Genomic DNA, 24959 nt, shown 5'->3' with positions numbered 1-24959 from the left:
TGAAAAACTGACAGATTTATTTACAATATTTTAGAAATAACTATTTCATCAATTGAAGATCATGAGTGAAATTATGAAGAGAGAGAAAATAGCTAAAAGTATAGAATGAAGAATGTTGAGTGATTGGGTGGAAAAAAATGAGTTGAGTTATAATATAAAGAATAAGGTATTTACTCTACTCTCTTATTCAGGATCTGAGAACAAGGTCTCTCTGAAGTTGTTATATATATTGTTGTCAATATATGAGCCTTTCAGCAAAACTTTCTGAAAAAAAGCACTACATGTTTATTATATTTAAAAATTTTCAGGGCTACGATAAACTGCCATTGTGCATGGCCAAAACATCGTTGTCTTTGACTGGAGATCCAACTGTCAAAGGTGCACCTACTGGCTTTGTTCTTCCTGTAACAGATGTATTTGCATCAGCTGGAGCAGGATTTGTTGTCCCTGTTGTTGGAGAGGTAAGAACTACTTAGAAATTACTTACCATGTCTAGAATTATGCTTTTAAAATTCACATATTCTTTTAACTGCTGGAATATCTTTTAACCACTATTGTGTGGTGACTGTTGTTTCAGTCAACTATTGTAGAAGAGTAAGCTTTCAGATACCTCATTGTGAAGCCAGATAGAAAACAAAAGCAAATATTAAAATTATTTGTTAACTGTGACTTGTGGATTAGAAACCTCATTGTGAATGTATTCAGACTGGAATCACATGGCTGTTGCTGCCATAGCTATAGTGGGCATGTAAGTGACAGTGAACTGACAGCATTGCTGTCTTCCATCCTTAACAGGGTTTGCTGTTAATAACTTTGTTATTTTGATACAGATATTGCTTTTACCTAGCTATCACCCTTTCTTTGATCTAAATACAAGGACAGTCCCAAAAATAATGTCTACAAAGTGCTGGGATGGGAGGTAAATTATTCATGTAACAGAGGTCCCATTTGCCAGTACCTCTAGCTATTAAGCTAGTGCAGCCACTTTTTTTTGTTTTTTTTTATGATTGTATAATATCAAAGGCATTAAGCCTATCAAAATTCACCAAAACCTGAAAGAAATGTATTAAAATTTATGCACTATTGTCAACAACCCTGACTAGTGGTATAGGAAGTTTACAGCTGGTCATACTGAAATTAACAACAAAGACAGACATGGGAGTGAGTCATAGGACTTTGACCAAAAAGTTAGCATATCAGAGGGTGTGCACAAGATGGGTCTCTCAAATGCTCATAACCAGCAGCAATGTAATGACTCTTCTCACAAAAATGCATTTGACATTACACAGATGTAAAGGAACACATTTTAGATTCAGTTGTTATTGCTGGTGAAAGTTGGGTGTTCCCATTCACACGCTCCTGGGACCACAACCAATGCCAAAAGGTATTGCAAGGCACTTAAACAGACACAGGCATTTCAGAATTGGAAAAGAGGAATGTTGGGCAAGGACATGGGCCTCCTTTGTGACAATACTTGCTACCGCATCACCTGTCAAACCATCTCTATTCAACCTATAGCCTCATCTGTACCCAATAATGGCACTTGTTTCGTAGGTTGATAGAACATTTTACCCAGAGTATCACGAGAGATAGCTTGCTTCCAACATTGTTTCATCAGATTATAAAATTTCAGATGGAATCATTCTGTTGCAGCTAATGAAATCTGTGTTACTGCTTCTTTGCAGATATCAAAAATGCCAGGATTGGGAACGAGACCAAACATATATGATATGGACCTAAACACTGAGACAGGAGAAATTCAAGGACTGTTTTAAATGGAGGTGTCAAACTGAAACATTAAAACATTGTATTGCATTTATTTTTTAGTGACATCTAAAACTTATGTTACATAATTATTATAAATTTTTAAGACAATAACCCTGTAAAAGTGAACCATTAAACTTTTATAAGTGGTGAATGAAATGTGCCATATGAATTTTGTGATGTCAGTGCAGCTGTTGTTCTTAACCAGTGCATTTATTATCTCTTGAGTCATTTTTATAAAATATAGGAAAGTTATACAATTGCTCATTAATGATAAAAATCACTGAAACATATTTTAAAGTTTTTCTGCGTTTAAACCAATAACATTAAATATCTTTCAGTTCTTATGGTAGCCACCTAAGTATCCTGTGAATGATAATTTAACTGTTTTGATGCATCTGTAACAAAGTGTAAGCATCTACCTGCGTGTACTAGTGCAGAGTAAGTGTGGGAAATTTCAAATAAATGAAACAGGACTGAGGTTATTAATTTTATTTTCCATGCTTACGTTTCTGTAACTGTTACATCTGAGTGCTCAATGTTGTTATGATTTTGTAATACAAGCTATAATTAAGTTACAAAAATATTTGCTTTAATGTTGTTAGAATTTATGGTGCACGACAAAACAGAAAATAAATATTGATTGTTTTTTAATATTCCTGGCAAATTGAAGGAGGAGTACTGAAACTTAACTATAGACTGATTTTATGTTACCTATTTTTAGCCAGAGTTGTCTGTATTATGAAATAGTACAATGTGGGATTAAAGAAGTTTGGATATCAAAGAAAAAGTATTATCTGCATATAACATACTGTAAAAACAAAATTTGCTAACCATTACAGTTACTGCTATGAAGTGATTTCTTTTTCTTTGTGATTGGAAGATTTGTGTGTGTGTGTGTGTGTGTGTGTGTGTGTGTGTGTGTGTGTTTTCAATAGATTAAAAATGTTGCTGTCCTTCTGGTGTCTCAGCTCATTACCAGGATACACACTACTATATGTGTGTGTGGTGGGTTCCAGTTTTCAGTGTGTTGGTTCAAACCTAAGTTGGTGTACAGTGGAAACATGGGGACCAAAATAGTTTCCATAAGGAGATGCAGAAAAATTACACACACACACACACACACACACACACACACACAAAAAAAAAAAAAAAATGGAATTCAGATCAGGAAACTGAGCTGGCCATTTCACACAGTGAATTTTTTGCTGTTAAAAGTAGTTATGACACAAGACGTGTATGGGTGAGCATTTTATCATGTAAGAAGAAATTGTGCACAGTCACAGTTCCACATGAAAAGGTATGGAGTTCTGTCATACACCCTAAGATATAATGCATCACACACAGAGATTAATTTGGCTGAAGTCATGCACCTTTCATGAATGTTGGCTACATGACGAAGGGTAATGAGACTCATTTCTAAAAAGGACAGTCTACTGTACACAGCCCCAATTATGATGAACAGTACATTTATAGCTGATTGCTTAGCATACTGTAGACAAGGCTTCCATGTTCACAGTATTTGATAACAGCAGCTTTCCAGTAGCTGCAGCAAGGGCAGACCATAGTTTAGACAGCCTCGTGTATATACACAGGGTGTCCCATGATAAATGGTCAATATTCAGGAATGTGACAGGAACAGTTACTCAAAGCAAAACGTCTAGTAAGCAAGGACTCTAAAATTGATACTATTCTCCAGTAGTAGAGATGTGTTTCATAGTAGCAAAGATGAACAAGTGCTCATAACTTTTACAGTATGCATTCTACAGTCCATGTTTACTTGACTGTTTTGCTCTGAATGATCATTCCTCTCCTGTCAATGAATACTTACCATTCCTCCTGGGACACCCTGTACATCCGAATGGAGAATACATAATCTTAATGGTTAGTATGTATCATAACTCCTGGCTTAATCTTTTATGTGTCAACTCTTCCTATTCTTCTTAGCATTAATCCCGTCGGGTAAGTGGCCACTGTACTCATATTGCTGCCACTGTTGTCAGTTACCTAAGAGAGGGAAGCATGTGCGTGACCTGACTATGGATTGTATAACCTTTTTTCTGCATCTCATCATATTTTTACCATTTGTGTACTGCACCTTCTGAGGCAGAACTTGGGACTAGCCCAGCATTTGCCTAAGCAAGGATGGGACAGTGTTTAAAAGCACTCAGGCGCTCTGGTGTACCAACCATGCTCATTAATCAGCCAAGCAGATTCAATGTGAGTATGACCACCCACCTGTGTAAAAAGCTAGTTCACTGCATGTTATGAGCTGGTCTTTAGTGTGCCAAAATCTGTAGTTATAAATTTTCACCACAGTCTACATCTGCACCTGAACTTCAAAGACACCTTTCAGTGTGTGGCAGAGGGCACTTCTGGTACTATTATCTTTTTTCCCCCTTTTCTGTTTCATTACAGATGGTGCATGGGAGGAATGAATATCAATAAAGTTCTAGGTGAGTTCTAATTTATCTGATTTTCTAGTCTTGGTTAGAAATTGGCACCTCATTTCATGAAACATATGTGGGAGGAAGTTTTTCTACCTGACTCTTCCTCAGAGGTACACACTCAGAATATTAGTAGTAAACCTGTTATGATGCACAATGGCCCTCTTGCAGCATCTGTCACTGGGATTTGTTGAGCATCTCCATAGCACTCTTGCGCTGAGCAGTGAGTCCTGTGATGAAACGCTTAGTTCCTTTTTTGTATCTTTTCTACTTATTATGTTAAGCACGCTTGGTGAGAGGCCCAGAGTGAAGAACAGTACTCGGGAATCACTCAAATGAGTGTTTTGTAAGCACTTATTTCATGGATGCATAACATTTCCTTGAGATATTCTGAATGGATCTCAGCCTGGCATCTGCTTTTCCTACTACAATATTTGTTTTGTTTTATGTGGTCATTCCACTTTAGGTCAAATGGCTCTGAGCACTATGGGACTTAACTTCTAAGGTCATCAGTCCCCTAGAACTTAGAACTACTTAAACCTTACTAACCTAAGGACATCACACACATCCATGCCTGAGGCAGGATTCGAACCTGTGACTGCAGCAGTCGCGCGGTTCCAGGCCGCAGCGCCTAGAACCGCCCGGCCACTTTAGGTCACTCACAATGCTTACACATAGGTATTTTGTGGTAGTTACTGTTTCCTGCAAATTGTTACCAACAGCATAATTGAACAGTAATGGATATCTCTGCCTATTCATGTGCAATACATTAGATTTATTTATATTCATGGTCAATTGCCAGTCCATGAACCATCAGTCAGTCCTCTGCATGTCTTCCTGCATTTCATTACAGTCTTTTTGTGTTGCAGGCTTCTTATACACAACAGCATTGTCCATGAATAGCCTTCATGAGCACCCGATGTTACCCACAATCATTCATATAAACTGGAATGACCCAGTAACACTCCCTTGACAGAACAATGTGTTGAGTTCTATCTGCAAGGAATGCAGTCATAAATCTGGTTTGATATGAGTAAGCTCATATTTTGCTCACTAAAGGCTCAGAGCACGGGCAAGGTGCACCAATCTAGTGGTTGAATGACGTTCCATTGTCACTGAGTTAGCTGCTGAGCAAAAAACTTAAGCACATGACTGTGAAGAATGTTATTATATAATAGCAATAGAAAATTATAAGGTGATGGAGAAATTTTACAACCTATGCAAGGGATTGTGGCCTTGTGAAGTCTTATTTCTTCAGTTATTTTGTATATCTCATGAACAATTCCGGTTGGAGCTACTAGTGCTAGCGCTCATGTGTGCACGATGTGTGCTTTTGTGTTTTTTGCAGAAGAAGGCTTTGGCCCAAAAGCTACAATGTGTAACAGTCTTTCCACTGTGCCTGTCTGCAATTCAGTGGGTCATCTCTGCTGTGCGTAGCAAGCTATTCTTTTCATAATATTGTTGATTTTCCAACCTGAAGTTTCCATTGTTTGTACATTTCAAAATGTTACATAAGCTCATTAAATTGGAAAGCTGGACTGACACCAGTTATGTGTTTTTTAGATTTCCAGGAATTTAACTAAAGGTTCTCCAGAATAATACTGCATTGCTACTATGTACAGGACCAGTATCTGCATAGTAATAATTATGATACAGGACTGTTGGTGCTCTATTCTACACAATAATATGTGTGATGATACAACAGCAGCAAAAGCAGGACTCCATATCTTCTTCGATAAAACTTGAATATATTACAAACATGAAATCATCACCCAGAGTGCTAAGGTAGAAGGAGGGGAAATCAAATGTATGGAGAAGTTTAAATATCTAGGAGATTGGTTAGAACCAAACACCTCTTAGGAGCAAGCCTTAGTGTCACAGACCAGAAAATTGGGAAGAGCGTATTAGCTAACCCAAAGTGTCTACAAGAAGAAATCAATAACTAATGTCATGATACGACAGAGGCAGACCTTGAGGAAAATACCAGGCCCAATTAAGGAAAGTGGTAAATTCAACCATGAAATCTACACACGGGTAGGAATGATCACAGATACCACTTGAAGGAGGAGGATTATTTTTTGTGACCACATTGTCTGTATGAACCTACGGGATTGAGTAGTTGGTTCTTTCATTACATATGGAGGCACGGTCTACCAAAACAGAAAAAGACCAGCAAGAAGTAGGGATAACAGTGGAAGGTAACCATATCCACTCAAGAAGAAAGTCCAAGAGCTCTTTAATTCCAGGGCAAGCCAAAAGCAAAAACTGGGAAAACATAGGCTGAAGCAAGGAAGGGACAACATACAGGATACAATATGGGAATACTGGGCTAAAGTTAAGGCCCAGGCACATGGAAAAAGAAAAGTGCGGTTGGTCCGGAGGTTGCCAACATGAAAAGAAGCAGCAGTTTGTATCGTGTCACTCTCGCTAATCAAAAATATTTTCCTAGCTTTCTTAGCATTCCCTGTGATATCCTTAGTCATAAACACAATCATGTTTTTATGATCACTGATACCTTCCTTGATGTTAACCCGTAACTGGTGAGGTGATATTTTTGTAACACAACTGGTGAGGTTGGGTTATAGATACCCAATGATTTCCATGGCCCTCATACATCAATGGTGAAGGAGAAATGAAAAGTTTCTACATATGTTGCAAAAGTAACTTTTACTGATATATCTGAATAACTTTTGGCAGCAGAAAATTATTTACAGTGAACAGAATAGACAATTTTTCAAATATATGTAAGTCCATAACAAATTTTGCAACATGTCACGAAATACATATATCTGCAAATTTTTTATAAACAGATAAATAAAATTTGAGTATTACAGTATAAAGAAACAGTGAACATTTATAAAAGCACATTATTTTTGGACAAGTTATTACACACAGAAGAATTGGCAAGCCATTACTCTACACAATCTCGGCATATACAGGAATCGTGCAGGCTCTGCAAATCGGTACGTTGCAGCTGTTACAGACCTTTTTCATTTTTCTGTCAGAGCCTGGTGGGCACTTCTTACACCTCACTTGTTTGCCGAAGTCTCGTCTGGTTTCACACGGAACTGGTATCTTGAGAATTCTGCTGATGTTTAGCCGCAATTCGTGGGGGCAAATGGTCGTTTTGAGGTCGATGATTGAGATGAGGGTCTACGAGTTCCTTGGCAAGATTTTTGATGTATTCCAATGTGGTTAGCTCTGGATTCCCTGGAAATCCACAGTAGATAACATAGGCATTCACTAGGCTAATGTTCATTAGAGTGAAAAATATGGCTAATGGCCATCGCCTTGTGCATCTGGGTTTCTGGATCAGTTGACTGGGTATGGTGCATTGAGGATACAAGTAGGATGGCCTTGCCTTTCTTTGGTACATAAGAGAGTAGTGTTGTCTCCTTTGTGAAACCATAGAGAGCTTCTCCTACTTCTCTTTCCTTGGCAGGTAAAAATTCTTTCAGTATTTCTTGTTTATTTTTTCGCAGTGTTCCTACGTATGTCAAGCCCCCTTTTACGTAGTTCCTGTACGAGGGCAATGGACGAAATCAATTATCTGCTGTGATATTGCGGTTACTTACGATAATGGGTTTGGTCAATTGCAACACTGCTTGAGTTGGCTTGGAAAATTTCTTCTCCTCATCAGTGAGTGTTCTGCCATCACTATCCTTTCCGGAGTAAATGTAGGTGTTTAGCAAGTAGTGGGTTTTTGCATCTGCCAAAGCCATTATTTTGAGTCCATATTTTCTAGGTTTGCTGGGGATATACATTTTAAAGCGGCATTGACCACGAAAGCCCACCAACATTTCGTCAATGCAAGTGTACATTCCAATTGAGTAACTAGCCATACAGTTTTTCATAAACTCTTGGAAAACCCATGTTATAGGAGCTGTTGCACCACATTTTTTCCTCACATCTCTGTCTGAGGCGTCATCAAAATGCATACTGAGCAGTAACACCAAAACCCTCTTCAGTGATATTGTACAACGAAAAATATCATGACCAGTACCGTCGGTTGCAAACATAGCTTGAAGATCTTCATTATTAGATTTGAAGATGGCTGTGAACATGAGAATCCCCAAAAAAAGCCTTGAACTCGATCAGATCCTAGTCTTTGTAGTCAGTTCTTGTATCATCAGACAACTTTTCCCTCATGAGAGCCAATTTTTTATTGGTTTGCAGAATTATTTCATTCAGTATTCTCTCACTAAAATGTAGCGTCTAAGCAGTCTGGGGTCTACAAATCTGACCAAGAGCTTTAGCAGGGCCTAGTATCCCCAGTAAATGTGAAATGATATTATGTTTCCTTGTGCGAATATTTGAAGCTGGAGTTTTTTTGGACCATATGAAACGGTTCTTCCCATAATACTTCTTTCACTCGTATTGACGATTCTGCCTTTTTGAAAGGGGTTTGTTTTCATCTGATGACGATGTGTCAGTTTCAAAGGAATGTGGTGGTTGTAGTGAACTTGGTGATGATCCAGGAACTGTAGCATTAGGTATACCATGCACTTCATTCTCAGCTTCACATACTTCTTGCTCTGAGTCGGTTTCATGGGCACTCTCGAAACCTTGTTCTATAACATTTTCATCCCCACTACATTCACTCTCAGGCTCATCCAGTATAGATCTCACCCAGTCACCAAATCCGGGATCACTAGGTTTCATAGACCACCTTCTAGATCGCATGTCAGCTGAAAATCGGAAAATGAGAAAATCTCAGGGTAACTAACATGGTTATCAATAAGCAGAGTTTCTAGTAATAACGAATGAAATAAACTCACTGCTTTGATGAGAACTGCATCCAGGGTTATTAGTTATCACAGGAAACCTGCTAGATGCCATACTGCCTATAAAATAGAATACGAGAATATTCCAAAAAAAAGTTCCGCAACTGGTGAGGTTGGGTTAAAAATACCCAGTAACTTTAAAAAATTGCATATAAAATCAAACATCTCACCGCTCTGTTGAGTACCGTGCTTCAGGGCGGCTTGCAACAAACTGACTTGAAGGTATAGGAACCAACAATGATGTACTCACAACAATCTGGTAATAATGAGGCTTCAAAGATTTAGCTGGGTATCTGACACCCAACATCACCAGTTACAAGTTAACTGATTCAAAAGGTTCAGGTCTGTTAGTTACTAGGAAGTCTAAGACATTGCCATCATGCGGTCCTGTAACTATCTGCGCAAAGTAGTTTTTAGGCAACACGTTCATAACAATTTCCCATTCTACAGCTGCCAAGTTGAAGTTTTCTCCTATTGCAACAACGTAATCAGCAAACTTAATTGCTATATTCTCCTTGCTGTTTCTGAAGTTCTCTGCCACTCCTTGAAAAATGGGAGAGAAACAATGTATTAACCATCTAGCCAACTCTGTTCCAGTCTGACTTGGTCCAATCTACTTATGAGAGACTCCACTGCATTCCATTCAGTAAATGTTACTTTCAGCTCGAAGGACTAAGTTGACTTATCATAGCTGTCTTCTCTCTTTCTCACAATATCAACTACAACCCTTCTCTCAACCATGCAGTCAACTGTCATGTATTTACAACACATGTCAATTGCAATGTCACTGATTTGAATCTGATAGTTTTTAGCAACACTACTGTAGAAATGATATACTTACCACTTGCATAATGCTTTATGATTTACCAACTAAAGTGTTACTCTGATCATTTTTCTATCATTTATGAAACCACAGCACAACAAATTTGGTACCAACTACACTTACTTCAGAATGAAATAAACATTATCATCTCTATTTTCAGACTACGCTGTCCAGTCACATTAATGTGACCAAGTGTCAAACGCCTGAATACCCACATTTTGCAGCATGGACTGCATGGAAGGAGAATCTATGAGGTTCTGGAAGGTATCAAGAGGTATGTGGAGTGCTAGGTTTCTCGGCTGACGATCCATGGCACAAACAGCCCAATTAGGTGGTCCCACAGATTCTCAGTTTAAATCCAGAGAGTTTGGTGCCAAAGGGAGTATTGTAAACTCATCCTGGTGCTCTTAGAACCATGCATGTAGATTGCGAGCTGTCTGGGACGTTGCATTGTCCTGCTGGTAGGTGCTATAGTGCCAAGGAAAAATAACTTCCCTGTTGGAAATATAATGTAATTGGATAAATGAAAAAGGCTTCTCACCAAGTGGCGGCAGGAAAACACAAATATAAAGATATTAAAATTTGCAAGCTTTCGGAGCCAGTGGATCCTCCTCCTGGCAGAAACGTTGAAGCAGAAGCAAGAGGGGTGAAGAAAAAAATCTTATGAGGTTTAGGTAATGAGGAGAGTTTTGAAAAGTCACCCATAACACCAGGTCAGGGGAGATTTACCAGGCGGGATGAGGAGAATGTACTGTTTGTTGGGGACTGCACCAGATGAGATATGAAAACCTGAGAGCTTAAAGGTAGAAGATAGGGTAGCACCTAAGACAGAGATTACTGCAAAAATATGGTGAATGAGTTAATAGGAGTGGGAAGCTAAGTGCACTGCATGTGGCATGTGATAGAGGTGGGGGGGAGGGGGGGGGGGGGGAAGGGGGAGGGCAGAGAGCGGGCAGGGAAAATAAGACAGGTCAGAAAATGAAAGATGTAGAAAACTAAATGGGAGTAAAGAAAGGAATAGTTACTGTGAAGAAATGCTGAGACCAAAAAAATTAACATAAATTAAGGCCAGGTGGGAGGCGAGAACTAAGGACGTGTTGTAACACTAGTTCACACCTCCGGAAACTGGTGTCTGGGTGAACAATCCGTGTGTAGTGAAACACGCATTGACGTAACGGCAGTTAAGTTGTAGAGCATGCTCTGCAACAGGATATTGTGTGTTGCCAATGTACACCCTCTGCCTATTCCTATAAAGGATAACTTAGTGGTAATCAAGCCGATGTGCAAGGCTGAACAATGTTTTCACAACAGCTGGTATTTGGCATGAGTCATTTCAAAGGTAGCTATCCCTTTTGATAGTATGTGTTTTGCCAGTTACAGATACGGTATAATGGTGGAAGAAGGGTGCATGGGGCAAGTCTTATGGCGGGGACAGTCACAGGGACTGAAGCCACAGAGTAGGGAAATGGGTGCAGAAAGAGCCTAGGGTCTGACAAGGATATTGCGGAGGTTGGGAGGACAATGAAAAGCTGTTTTAAATATGGCGGGAAAAATGTCAGACAAAAATGTACCTCATTTCATGGAATGATTCTAGGAAGTCACAGCATTGCCAGTGCAGCTGATTAATATATTTTATATACTTTAATACCTATAAATGTGTTTCTCCTGCTGCCACTTGGTGAGTAGATTTTTTATTTATCCAGTTACATTATATTTTCAAAAATTATTTTCATTGATAAATTCCATTTCTGGATAGATATGGTCCCCAAGGGAAGGTGCATACTTGTGTTGGCCCACTGAGCCTTCCAGAATGATGGGACAACCCAGGGAATTATTATGGGTGGAGGTTACACTCAGCAACCAAACTAGGTTAATAGTTGGCTCCTTTTATCGACTTCCCAACTCAGCAGCATTAGTGGCAGAACAACTGAGAGAAAATTTGGAATACATTTCACATAAATTTTCTCAGCATGTTATAGTCTTAGGTGGAGATTTCAATTTACCAGATATAGACTAGGACACTCAGATGTTTAGGACGGGTGGTAGGGACAGAGCATTGAGTGACATTATACTGAGTGCACTATCCGAAAATTACCTCGAGCAATTAAACAGAGAACCGACTTGTGGAGATAATGTCTTGGACCTACTGATAACAAAAAGACCCGAACTTTTCGACTCTGTAAGTGCAGAACAGGGAATCAGTGATCATAAGGCCGTTGCAGCATCCCTGAATATGGAAGTTAATAGTAATAAAAAAAAGGGAGGAAGGTTTATCTGTTTAGCAAGGGTAATAGAAGGCAGATTTCAGACTACCTAACAGATCAAAACGAAAATTTCTGTTCTGACACTGACAATGTTGAGTGTTTATGGAAAAAGTTCAAGGCAATCGTAAAATGCGTTTTAGACAGTTACGTGCCGAGTAAAACTGTGAGGGACAGGAAAAACCCGCCGTGGTTCAACAACAAAGTTAGGAAACTACTGCAAAAGCAAAGAGAGCTTCACTCCAAGTGTAAACGCAGCCAAAACCTCTCAGACAAACAGAAGCGAAACGATGTCAAAGTTAGCATAAGGAAGGCTATGCGTGAAGCGTTCAGTGAATTCGAAAGTAAAATTCTATGTACTGACTTGACAGAAAATCCTAGGAAGTTCTGGTCTTACGTTAAATCAGTAAGTGGCTCGAAACAGCATATCCAGATACTCCGGGATGATGATGGCATTGAAACAGAGGACGACACGTGTAAAGCTGAAATACTAAACACCTTTTTCCAAAGCTGTTTCACAGAGGAAGACCACACTGCAGTTCCTTCTCTAAATCCTCACACAAACGAAAAAATGGCTGACATCAAATAAGGGTCCAAGGAATAGAAAAGCAACTGGAATCACTCAACAGGGGAAAGTCCACTGGACCTGACGGGATACCAATTCGATTCTACACAGAGTACGCGAAAGAACTTGCCCCCCCTTCTAACAGCCGTGTACCGCAAGTCTCTAGAGGAACGGAAAGTTCCAAATGATTGGAAAAGAGCACAGGTAGTCCCAGTCTTCAAGAAGAGTCGTCGAGCAGATGCGCAAAACTATAGACCTATATCTCTGACGTCGATCTGTTGTAGAATTTTAGAATATGTTTTTTGCTCGCGTATCGTGTCGGTTTTGGAAACCCAGAATCTACTCTGTAGGAATCAACATGGATTCCGGAAACAGCGATCGTGTGAGACCTGACTCGCTTTATTTGTTCATGAGACCCAGAAAATATTAGATACAGGCTCCCAGGTAGGTGCTATTTTCCTTGACTTCCGGAAGGCGTTCGATACAGTTCCGCACTGTCACCTGATAAACAAAGTAAGAGCCTACGGAATATCAGACCAGCTGTGTGGCTGGATTGAAGAGTTTTTAGCAAACAGAACACAGCATGTTGTTATCAATGGAGAGACGTCTACAGACATTAAAGTAACCTCTGGCATGCCACAGGGGAGTGTTATGGGACCATTGCTTTTCACAATATATATAAATGACCTAGTAGATAGTGTCGGAAGTTCCATGCGGCTTTTCGTGGATGTTACTGTAGTATACAGAGAAGTTGCAGCTTTAGAAAATTGTAGCGAAATGCAAGATGATCTGCAGCGGATAGGCACTTTGTGCAGGGAGTGGCAACTGACCCTTAACATAGACAAATGTAATGTATTGCGAATACATAGAAAGAAAGATCCTTTATTGTATGATTATATGATAGCGGAAGAAACACTGGTAGCAGTTACTTCTGCAAAATAACTGGGAGTATGCGTGCGGAACGATTTGAAGTGGAATGATCATATAAAATTAATTGTTGGTAAGGCAGGTACCAGGTTGAGATTCATTGGGAGAGTCCTTAGAAAATGTAGTCCATCAACAAAGGAGGTGGCTTACAAAACACTTGTTCGACCTATACTTGAGTATTGCTCATCAGTGTGGGATCTGTGCCAGATTGGGTTGACGGAGGAGATAGAGAAGATCCAAAGAAGAGCGGCGCGTTTTGTCACAGGGTTATTTGGTAACTGTGACAGCGTTATGGAGATGTTTAGCAAACTCAAGTGGCAGACTCTGCAAGAGAGGCGCTCTGCCTCGCGGTGTAGCTTGCTCGCCAGGTTTTGAGAGGGTGCGTTTCTGGATTAGGTATCGAATATTTTGGTTCCCCCCCTACTTATACCTCCCGAGGAGATCACGAATGTAAAATTAAAGAGATTTGAGCGCGCACGGAGGCTTTCAGACAGTCGTTCTTCCCGCGAACAATACGCGACTAGAACAGAAAAGGGAGGTAATGACAGTGGCACGTAAAGTGCCCTCTGCTCCGCCACACACCGTTGGGTGGCTTGCGGAGTATAAATGTACGTGTAGATGGAATGCCATGAAAACATTCCACAGACCATAATGCTCCTTCCTGGTGGCAAAGTATTAGCTTTCACACACTTCACGCCATACACACCAATGGCCATTTGTCTGAAGGAGCACAAAGTGTGATTCATCTGGACAGTTACATCTGTCACCACTCAGTGGGCATCCAGTTGTGATACTGGTATGCAAATTCCAGCTTTTGTTGCCAATGAACAGCACTTGGCACGTGTACATGCAGCAGGTGACTGTTGTGGAGGCCCATTTGCTGAATGGTTGTTGAGGAGACATTGTTGCTAGCCCCTTGGTTCATCTGGGTGATCAGTTACTCAACTCAGTTGGTAGAGCACTTGCCTGCGAAAGGCAAAGGTCCTGAGTTTGAGTCTCGGTCCGGCACACAGTTTTAATCTGCCAGGAAGTTTCATATCAGCGCACACTCCGCTGCAGAGTGAAAAATCTCATTCTGGAAACATCCCCCAGGCTGTGGCTAAGCCATGTCTCCGCAATATACTTTCTTTCAGGAGTGCTAGTTCTGCAGGGTTTGCAGGAGAGCTTCTGTAAAGTTTGGAAGGTAGGAGACGAGATACTGGCAGAAGTAAAGCTGTGAGGACGGGGTGTGAGTCATGCTTGGGTGATTGATGGTTGATGCGGCTGACCTGGGTGGCTCTGTGTTGTGGTGACTTGCTGATAAGCCTTCTGGTTCTTGCCTTGACGATACATTGTTTTTGGTCTGGTGCCTCAGTTCTGCTCTTTGGTTATAGGCACATCCTTGTTACATAACATAAGATGTTTTCTGTTGCCCATATTTTTATCCACTGACTATCCACCCAATGGGCATTATGGTTTTAACTATGATGGTTGGGCCTTCTATATTCTCCACCATGTTTTAATGTTTTAAGTACACTTGTGTTTTCATCTGTTCTCATAATTAGTTGCTTAAGGCTCTGGTATCACTTTGGTGTATAGGGCTCCAATAACTATCATTATTTATTTCTTGTTGCTCAGATGTGCACCTAATGATGGAAGCCACAAAATCGATAGTTACTTAATAAATTGGTTCAAAATACAGCTGTCCATATTTTGTGCAAGAGTGGAATTACATTTCCTTAACTTCTAGTTCTAAGTGTATAGCTAATGAAATTTGTATATATGGCCACAGTCATTTTACAGTTGTATAACATTTATATTTTGAATTTCTTAAACAAGTGACACTAATTTTTACACAGTTCACTTTTTCACTTTCCACAGAGAACAGTAAGGAATTTTTAAATTCTTAAGTCAGTTTTAATATTAATTACCTAATATATGAATCTGTACTAATGATATTACTATAGCATCTGCGCCAGTCAAATGAATAAACTAAAAATTTTCATTGAGTTATAACCAAATAAGCACTGGAAATATGTCACTTATTAAGAACATACATGCTGATGGTTCTCTATCTACTGCAAAGTTGGGATAAGGCAGGTAAAGAAATTACAGCAGTTATATAATGACACTCTTTATTACACATTAATTTACATATTTTCACATTTGAAAACAGAATATTGTTTTAAACATTTTGCCCTTTACACATGGGGTACAGACTTATTGCATGTTTCTATTTCATCACAATTAGCTTTAACTGATCTTTACAGCACATCTAAGTTTGGCAGAACGACTTCTTGGGTTAGTTTCCACTTCTTCTGTGGCTGGTACTAGAACATGCTTATGAAGAAGTTTCCAATTGCTATGTAACAAACTGTCAACATCATCTCTATTATACCACAAAGAGTGATCAGTATATTTAAGAGGTAAAGGATTTATAGCATTTCCTATAACATTGCCACAGAGATGCCTCTTTACAATACGATCTTCCAGTGAATGAAATGAAAGTGTTACAATTTTACCTCCAACTTTCAAGAACCTGTGAGCCAAAATTAAACTATAATTTAACTCATTGATTTCATTATTTACAAATATCCTTAAAGCCTGGAACGTTTTTGTAGCTGCATGGGAAGGCCTTTGAAGTTTATCAAGTCTATGTTCTTCATTGCACACAGATGCCACAAGATCACTCAAGTCTTTTGTTGTCTTCAGTCTAACAAACTGATACCGAGACTCTATAACAGCTCTTGCTATCTTCTTAGCTTGCTTCTCTTCTCCGTAGATCTTCAATACCTTTGCTAAATCAGGTTCATCGATCTGAGCTAAAACATCTGCAGCCGTAGGGGAGGAAGGAAAACGAGTGCCATCCATTCTCATGTCTAGTGGACCATCCTTACTTATTGAGAAACCCCTTTCGGCAGTATCAAACTGCATTGAGGAGCAACCTAGGTCAAATAAAATCCCATCAACCATGTTTCGTTGTATTCCATGTCTCTTAAGAAGTTTTGGAAGTTCACTAAATTTTCCCAATAAAGGTACCAACTGATCGGGATACTTAATGGACAAGTTTTTTGCCATCTCAAAGGCTACTGGATCTCTATCCAATGCAAATACTCTCAAGTTGGGAGCACAGTTAAGCAGTTGTTCAGCATGTCCTCCAGCACCAAAAGTCATGTCTATGTACAACTGGTTTTCCTTTGGTTGGAAGCAGTCAATAACTTCATTTTTCATTACTGGGATGTGATGAACATTGTTTGCAGTGGTGTTGCATACTTGACTGTATCTTCTAGCAATATCACAGCATCTAGAGTTCAAATAACAGTACACTGGTCTGAAATACATTGTTTACAGAATCACTTTCCCCTAAATAGTCTTGAGAAGATACTACGATTTTCTTTTTGTAACAAGTCAAGAAATTCACTTGACAACACAGAGTTGCACTGTTCTGCAGTCAATCCAGTGGCAGAAGATGAAATTGTTCGTTTGTATAACTTCCCATATACATTATCTGCTAGTCTTTTCAAGCTCGCGTGCTCTCTGGCACACTTTTCTTCATCTCCTTGAAACAATTCCCCAGCAGTAAACGCCTTTTTTACTCTTTCTCTAAGATGAAATCCAATGTCACTGGAGCAAAAGAGGATTTATTTTGTTAAACTAAATAATTCATTATGTAATGCAGAGGATAAGTTACGAAATATGATAAAGATCATAGACTAGCATGAAAAATCTTTTATCAAAACAGATACTAGATAGATATAAACTACTTTTAAATAATCCCTAATCTTTACGGAATTTCAGCCTCTGTAGCATGGGCAAAACTGATCTTTCAGGACGCCTGATAATGATTTCTTTATGGTATCTCTTGTCTTATAATTGCACACTTTATTTCCAAAAGTCACGAAGGGTCAAATCGGGGGGAATACAGATAGCTTGGCTATGATGAGCGATGATACTGCACTCCACCATGATAGCAGGAATGACTGCTTGAGAATGAGCTGTGATCCTGGCACTTCAATTTGCAAAACATTTTGGGATAATCGGTCTAAAAGCAGCCTGTAATGATGACTGTGTCAACAGGTACATTGTTATGACGAAGTATCCAACACCTGTATTTGTCACAAATCAAGCTAGGGCCTACTTCAGATAAACTCTTTCGTGCAAATGTTTCCTTATCTCAAAGTATAAATTAAATTAAGCATACGGTCTTTGGGAATAAATTAATCATTCATAATTCATGGGAGTAAAAAAGTCACGATCTTGATTTTTTAATGCTGACACATTGACTTTGTCAGCAGCCTATCCTTCTGCTTCCTCAACCCAAAAATTATATTGCTGATCTCTTGCAATCATACTTGTTAATGTCTGCATCATCCAACAAAGCAGATGGAAAATACTTAGGTGACTATATGTTGCTGAGGGTCTATAGCAAACAAAAAATTAATTTTAAGCCATGTTGGTGATGAAGTCATTGGTGACAAAGCAAAAGCTTGGATTGAAGAAGGATGGGGAAAGAAATTGGCAGCAGGCTTTTCAAAGGGAACATCCTGGCAACTATCTTTAGCAATTTAGGCACATTACAAAAAACATAAATATGGATGGCGAGACACGAAAATAACATCACCCCTCCTGAATAAGAGTACAGTGTGTTAAACTTTCTGCCAACTCTGTCAATCTCGGTCAGAAGAGAAAGTAGGATTATGAAGTAATAGGTCATTATGACCACAGCTGAGATTCAAATTCACAGTAGGGTCAATTCATATCAACTCAAACAAAGCTTTGGACATAGTCGAGTCGGATATTTTGATTTGCTATTTATGTACCCGCAGAGTAAATAAAATGCGCAAAATTTTATACTTTTTTATGCATAGATCAGTTTGTTTTTCAGATTTCAAGAAATAAAATTTGCTCGTTTATCTGGTAGTGCCATGAAACAGAGCAAGTTCAAAACTATTGATGTTAGGGAGGTGAAACTGATGTCACTGTAAATGTATTGGTTTAAGCTTTACATTTATATGTATGAGGGTCTGCCAACTGAAAGCGCCTGCCACAGTGGGACCATGGAATAGTTCCATTCAAAAGTAATCTCCAAAAGTGTTAAAATATTTACCCCGCTGGGAGACAAGATTATCAATTCCTGTTTCATAAAACACAGTCACCCGCCAATGGATCCAAAAATGCACACTCTCTCGTACTTCCCCACCTGACCAAAGTCTATGTCCAGGCATCCCTTTCTTCGGGTTACTAAAGACGTGAAAATCACATGGTGAAAGATCCTGTCTGAACAGAGGATTTTGCAATGTTTTATAACCAAATTTCTGAAGCATAGCCCTCATACAATTGGCAGTTTGGGGGGAGATGTTATCATGAAACAGGATGGCTCCGTCCAACAGCTAGAGGGCAAATGGCAACTCAACAATGGAAGGTAGGAGACGAGGTACTGGCAGAATTGAAGCTGTGGGGACGGGTTGTGAGTTGTGCTTGGGTAGCTCAGATGGTAGAGCACTTTCCCGTGAAAGGCAAAGGTCCCGAGTTCGAGTCTCGGTCTGGCACACAGTTTTAATCTGCCAGGAATTACATATCAACAATGGAATGTTTCCATATCCTTCCCCCCCCCCCCCCCCCCCCCCCCCCCGCCGCACAAACTGTGACATGCCATGACATCAAAACAATTAGGAATGCTGTTGGCTGGATTCATCTTGCTGCATGATAACACCAGCCCCCACAATGCCAATTGGTCGAAGGATTTGCTTTGGTGATTAGGTTGGGAAACACTGCAACATCATACGTACAGCCTGGATCCTTCACTGTGTGATTCTCACATCTTTGGCAACCTGAAGAAAGACATGCATGGTCATCTGTTTCTGTCGGGCAAGGAAGTGCACAAGTGGGTGTGGATCCGTCAATGACCAATCGGGTTCTATGCGGAACTGATTGTCTCGTTTCCCTGAGAGATGTCTTGACATGTCTGATGATTATTTTTTAATGAAACCATTTCATGGTTTCGTTGTGGCGGTTGTTTGTTCTTCATTTGACTGCCACATATGACACAGTAATGCTGTAACATTAGCTTTATTTTACTGAACTAAAAAAAAAAAAAATTAAAATTATTTAGATTTTGCAAAATCTAAAAACATTCCCTTTGTACTTTCCAAAAAAATGAGTTTTCTGTATGTGTGTTTATAAAAATCGGTTTCATTTCTTAGATGGAAAATAAATGGGTTTCTAAGATACATTGCCTGACAAATAAAAGTAAATCATACACAACATATGGTTGGATGTCAATGTAACTTTGACCAAATGCACATAATCAGTCAGTATATAACTGAGTGGAGCTGCAATTTTCTGCAACAAATAGAACTGCCACAATAGTGCATTTGTGTTGTTACCAGGCTTGATAGGATATATAAGGAGCATAAACAGTGCCAGCTGTTGAGTGATCACTGTGAAGGAAACAAGAGATACAAGTGTGACACAGCATTATCAACTACTGACAGAGCTTGTAAGGGACCTCACTGTGGGGGTCTGTTCAGCTCATTTGTCGAGTTATGCAATATCCAGATTTGTAGGGCATTCAGATGTGACAGTGGCTTAATGTTGGATTGCATGGAAGAGTAAGGGCAGATACCTTCATCAAGGTTCCAGATGACCACGTCCGACCACCACAACATATGATCACCATACTGTGCTCTAAGAACATAGTAACCCCTTCACTTCTGTACCTGCCACCTGAGAACAAGTGATACACTCCCTGCAACATTACGTGTCATCCTGCACCAATGGTCAGAGACTAGGAGCAGCCAGACTTGGGAATTACCATCCCATGCATAGGCTGCAGTTAACACAACACAAAAACTTGCTTTTAGTGTGGGTCCTTGATAGGGAAGCACAGACTGCTGACGAACGGTGTCACATTAAGTTCAGTGACAAACTACAGTTCTGTACTAACCCAAATGACCACCCTGCCATTTCTGTTGTGTATATTGGAACCTCACGCCTAACATGACCTTATCTTGGTTCTTGTTACACAACTAATTTTCCTTGTGTTGACGCTAATATTTTTTTCTTGTTCTCCGTCACTTCAATTTTATAATATATACCTGGGTTGTTCCCTCTATTTCATTATGCAGGTTAATCAAAGTATTCTTGTGTGCCACAGCTATAACCTCACCAAGAAATTAAAAAAGGCTATTTTATGACAAAATTTGCATTCAAAGGAATGGTGATTTCTGAACTTATGCAACATATAGCTTGTCAAAAGAAAATACAGCTTATGTCGATTTGAATACCACTGCTTTGCTATTCCCTTGTTTGCCTCTGGTGCAGCTTGCTAATTTGGGTCAACTGAACCTAATAATGCCAGATGTCAGCTTCGGCTGTAGTATAATGACATTGTGGCGTGCGACACAATATGTATGCAAAGAGAAACACACACATATCTCTTTTTCGTCTATAATAGTTTTTCGAATGTAGACTGTGATGACAGATTGATCTGTGGTGTAGCCCAAGGGGTCAACGGAAGCATCCGATTCCACCCGTCTGCTTTGACCCATGGCGTACGAATGTTAAGGTGTGTGACGTCATTAAGGTGTGGAGTTTGAGTTAGATGTGTTTGTAGATGTCGTCTTGTGTTTGATGGCGCCCTCTGTGTGTGTGTGGTTTTGTTTTTCGTAGTTGCAGGTGTTGGTTTTTTTGTGTTAATAGCTATGGTTGACCTATATAGGTCAAGGGAAATGACCGATTCTAATTTTCCTCGTTTTATGTGTAGGTATTGGTGTTTCGGTATCATCAGCTGTGGTCAAGGGAAATGGCTAATTACAACTTCCACAGTGTTTGCTGTAGGCGTTGATGTTTTGGTATCGTCAGCTGCAGTTGGCCTATATAGGTCAAAGGAAGTGTCTGATTCCCGTAGATTTTTGTAAATTATTATTTTTTTGTTCATCATTTTGTGTGTTTTGGGATCGTGCTGTGTTTTTTTTACTGTTGCATTTAGCTTGTCCCCTCCCTAAAACCCCCAGTTTCCCGCAGTTATCACGTTAGTTTGACTGTATTTTAGGAGGGAGATGTTATTGTCTTATTTATACGTATTTTCGTGTTCGTTGCCACGTGTATGTAGTGACATCATTGTCACCATATTGTAGATGCTCAGAATAGCAATTCTCGCCATATTGATGAAGTCATGGGTCAAAGTAAATGGGTGGAATCAGACACTTCCATAATCCCGCCCGACGTTTAGGTTAGGTTGAAAGGTGAAAGTTTAGTTGTGAGTTTGCACGTGGTTAGATTGAGAGGTAACAGTTTGGTCATGACTTCTTAAAGCAGTATGGAACGCTTCAGTTAATCTGGCATTTTCACATACACAAATCACAATCAAGGGTGATGAATAATTCTTCGAAAGAATGAGGACTGAACCATGGATCTTTCAATTTGTAGCCTGACACTTTATCATTTACCTAATGAGGCACAAAAAAATACTATTACTCAATAACACAAGCTGTCATTTGAGAAACTAATTAAGAGTGCCACTGTGATGTTCCTTCTTATGACATTCACACATGAGGCACAGAATACATTAATAAATCATCAAATGATAAGTTCTTTAATGACACTAAACTAAACAGAATAATCACGGTAGATGGTGATAATGACTGTCTGATGAAGATTTCTAACATTGCAAATCGAATTTGATACAGTGAGCTATATGTAGTTGCTCCCCCCCCCCCCCTACAGAAAAGAGAAAAAACCTGACTTAAAAACAAGAGGTAAGAACAGCAGCTAGTCACAATGTTAACTAACTAACCGTTTTGGTTAATTATCTTCCAGACTATGAAACATAATAACGTAAGTGTGTAGATTCTCTCACAAAAAGAAAATACTTGCTGAAAAATAAACATTTTCACCATCTCTAAAGCTGTAATACTAATGTGATAAACCAATTGGTAATAATCTTATAAAATGATGCAACATGAAAGAAGTGCACTGATTTACAGGGAGCTAATATTTATTTTTAAAAAATCATACTATTTCACTCTATGATCTTAAATATCCATATGATACATATGAGTCTTACAGCTTTTTGTCACTCATACTGTAAATTCCCAGCAGCTATATATCTAGAATCAATAAAGAAGCACCAGCCATATGCACTGAAATACCAAAATCCAAATGTAAGCCTATTTACATCCTAGAATAATGAATAATTCTGATAACTATTTGAGATGAAGTTCACAGATTATAGGCCACTGGTAGTTTTATAGTACTCAAATGTTCATATCAAGTATTTGTACAAATGGTATTTTTTTATAATTGAGAAATATTGCTTGTTGCGATACACTGGGTGTCGAGGTTTAACCTATTGTCCTAACGCTTAAGAAAAGATGTTTCCTTGCCTTATAATTTTGAGTTTGAGTCTTCACGGAATAGTGAAGTGACTATGAACAAACATGTTTTGTAATGGCTGTGGCTTCAAATGGCTCAGAACACTATGGGACTTAACATCAGAACTACTTAAACCTAACGTACCTAAAGACATCACGCACATCCATGTCCGACGCAGGATTTGAACTTGCGACCGTAGCGGTTGCGCAGTTCTAGACTGTAGCACCTAGAACCGCTCGGCCACTCCGGCCGGCTGCAATGACTGTGCATACACAACAAGCGCTAAAAGAGATTTGAAAACCCGAACAATGAGAAGACCCACTCGAACGTTACCAACATATATAGAAAAGTCACCATTCCTTTTTGTGTCCTTCTTAGAGCCGGAATGAAAATCGAAATCGTTGGGAAACATTGTTGCGCTGAAGAAATACAAAACAAAAACTACAATTAATTGAAGTCTCAAATCCGGTAGGTAGATGAATGTTTTTGTGATAGGTATGAGATACATATTGGGCAACGGTAGCGTAAATATTACAAAAAGTTTACGGTAGCCAGTTTTTTTTTGCGAGTATCGCTATTATAACAAAATATCACTATTGAAAGTACAAGGCTGTCTAAAAGTGTACTTGTTACGTAAATAATTTGGCATCATCTTACAGATTTTTAATACGAAAGTACTGACCGCTCAGTTTTAGATGGGTCCACAGGCCAGCTTTCTAATAGCTTTAGAAATTTGCGATAGTTATTTGCCATCCCAACAATGTGTCATGCCTTATAAATGTTCAATAATTTCACTTACTACACACCCCAGCTTGTTTCAAAATAAACAACTCGAAGTACGCCAAATCGCCAATTCTCGATAGAACATAGAGATCGAGCTATCGATGGTTTTCCGAGAACCGAGAGGTCGAGTGACTGAAATTATATTTTACAGATTGTACTTTTCTCCAAACAAAGAGGTAAAGATTTCAAATAAGGCATGAAGGAGCAAATGAAAGTGATATTGGTCAGTATTTGTCAGTATTAACAAAAGAGCGCATGTAATAAAACGTGTAGCAAAAAAGTGCGAATGCATTACTCAGACGTACTAAAATGATAATATTTTTTTCTGTAGCAACAGCTATACAAAAAATTACTGTCAGTACGAATCATAGGTATGAACTTGACACATAGCTAATTGGTACACTCCTTGCCCGTTTAAACTAAAAATATAATACTTCCACAGTCTAACGTAACAGTCGCGACACTTCGCCTCGATTTTGTTGCCCACTGCGCCAGTAGCGCGCCAAGCGGCCAGTAAGTTAAACTGTTGACTTCGGCGCGATCGTGAAAGCTAAAGCGAATAGTAGTAATTTATTTTGGTTTGTACAGCGGTTTTTACAAATGGGAACGTAGCGTAGCGCAATAAATTGCTAGCAGCAACAAGAAGAAGATACCACATCTGTCTTTTTTTTAGGTTTGCTAAGGACCCTGTGAGATGTATACCATCACTTTACTAAACTGTATCGTCGGGAATCGCTTGCAAACTACATATATATTAATGATTCAAATGTTTCGTTTTAAAAGTAGAAAATTCATAGTGAGTAGCAGATGAGAACATCTTATGAAAAAAGACCATGTCTGCCTTTATAATAATGTTTTGTCCGCTACACGTCGAACAAGACCAGTTAATGAATACTGACACTAATAAACACGTGTTTAATATTCCAGGTAAGCCACCTCATCTGACACTGAAGAGGAAACTGCCACAAAGGTTCGACAATCCGTCTAACGCTATAAAACACTCATATGGAGAGTTGAACTGGCTGCTTCTGTGCCATAGATCAGTGCCAGATTCATCAGAATCGTCAATACACACCTGATTCGACGATTAAGTGGTAAAATTAAGTGCAGTTATTCGTGTCTAGAAAAAGTGTGTGGAGTATCAGAATGTGCAGATCGCTAGAATTCGTGCAAAACTGTATTTAAAATGATAGGCACTTTTCTTGTCTTGTAACAGACAGCAACGGAAACTGTATCAGAAGGACCAAGTGA

General features: G+C 39.2%; 3 protein-coding genes across 3 annotated transcripts in view; 1 reads left to right on the top strand and 2 right to left on the bottom strand.

Annotated features, from left to right (window-relative positions):
- The window catches only part of LOC124794632 (C-1-tetrahydrofolate synthase, cytoplasmic), a 148792-nt gene extending 146547 nt beyond the window's left edge, over window positions 1–2245 (top strand). Inside the window, 2 exon segments of the mRNA XM_047258139.1 lie at window positions 309–461; window positions 1686–2245. Coding sequence (XP_047114095.1) covers window positions 309–461; window positions 1686–1775 — 243 coding nt within the window. The 3' untranslated portion in view covers window positions 1776–2245.
- Window positions 2246–15668: 13423 nt separating this feature from the next.
- LOC124794901 (probable methyltransferase-like protein 15 homolog) lies at window positions 15669–17034 on the bottom strand. The gene has a single exon (XM_047258601.1). It carries the CDS (start codon window positions 16890–16892, stop codon window positions 15804–15806), a length of 1089 nt encoding a protein of 362 aa, XP_047114557.1. The 5' UTR covers window positions 16893–17034; the 3' UTR covers window positions 15669–15803.
- On the bottom strand, window positions 16904–23783 carry LOC124796110. The gene is made up of 4 exons (XM_047260198.1): window positions 23608–23783; window positions 23158–23344; window positions 22637–22731; window positions 16904–17174 (listed from the first exon to the last, which is right to left on the bottom strand). The coding sequence occupies exons 1-4, from the start codon at window positions 23676–23678 to the stop codon at window positions 16904–16906; spliced, it is 624 nt and encodes a 207-aa protein (XP_047116154.1). The 5' UTR covers window positions 23679–23783.
- Between the last annotated feature and the right edge of the window lie 1176 nt (window positions 23784–24959).

Source organism: Schistocerca piceifrons, chromosome 4 (assembly GCF_021461385.2).
Source record: "Schistocerca piceifrons isolate TAMUIC-IGC-003096 chromosome 4, iqSchPice1.1, whole genome shotgun sequence".
Classification (NCBI taxonomy): domain Eukaryota; kingdom Metazoa; phylum Arthropoda; class Insecta; order Orthoptera; family Acrididae; genus Schistocerca; species Schistocerca piceifrons.
This window is presented reverse-complemented; position numbering and strand designations above follow the sequence as displayed.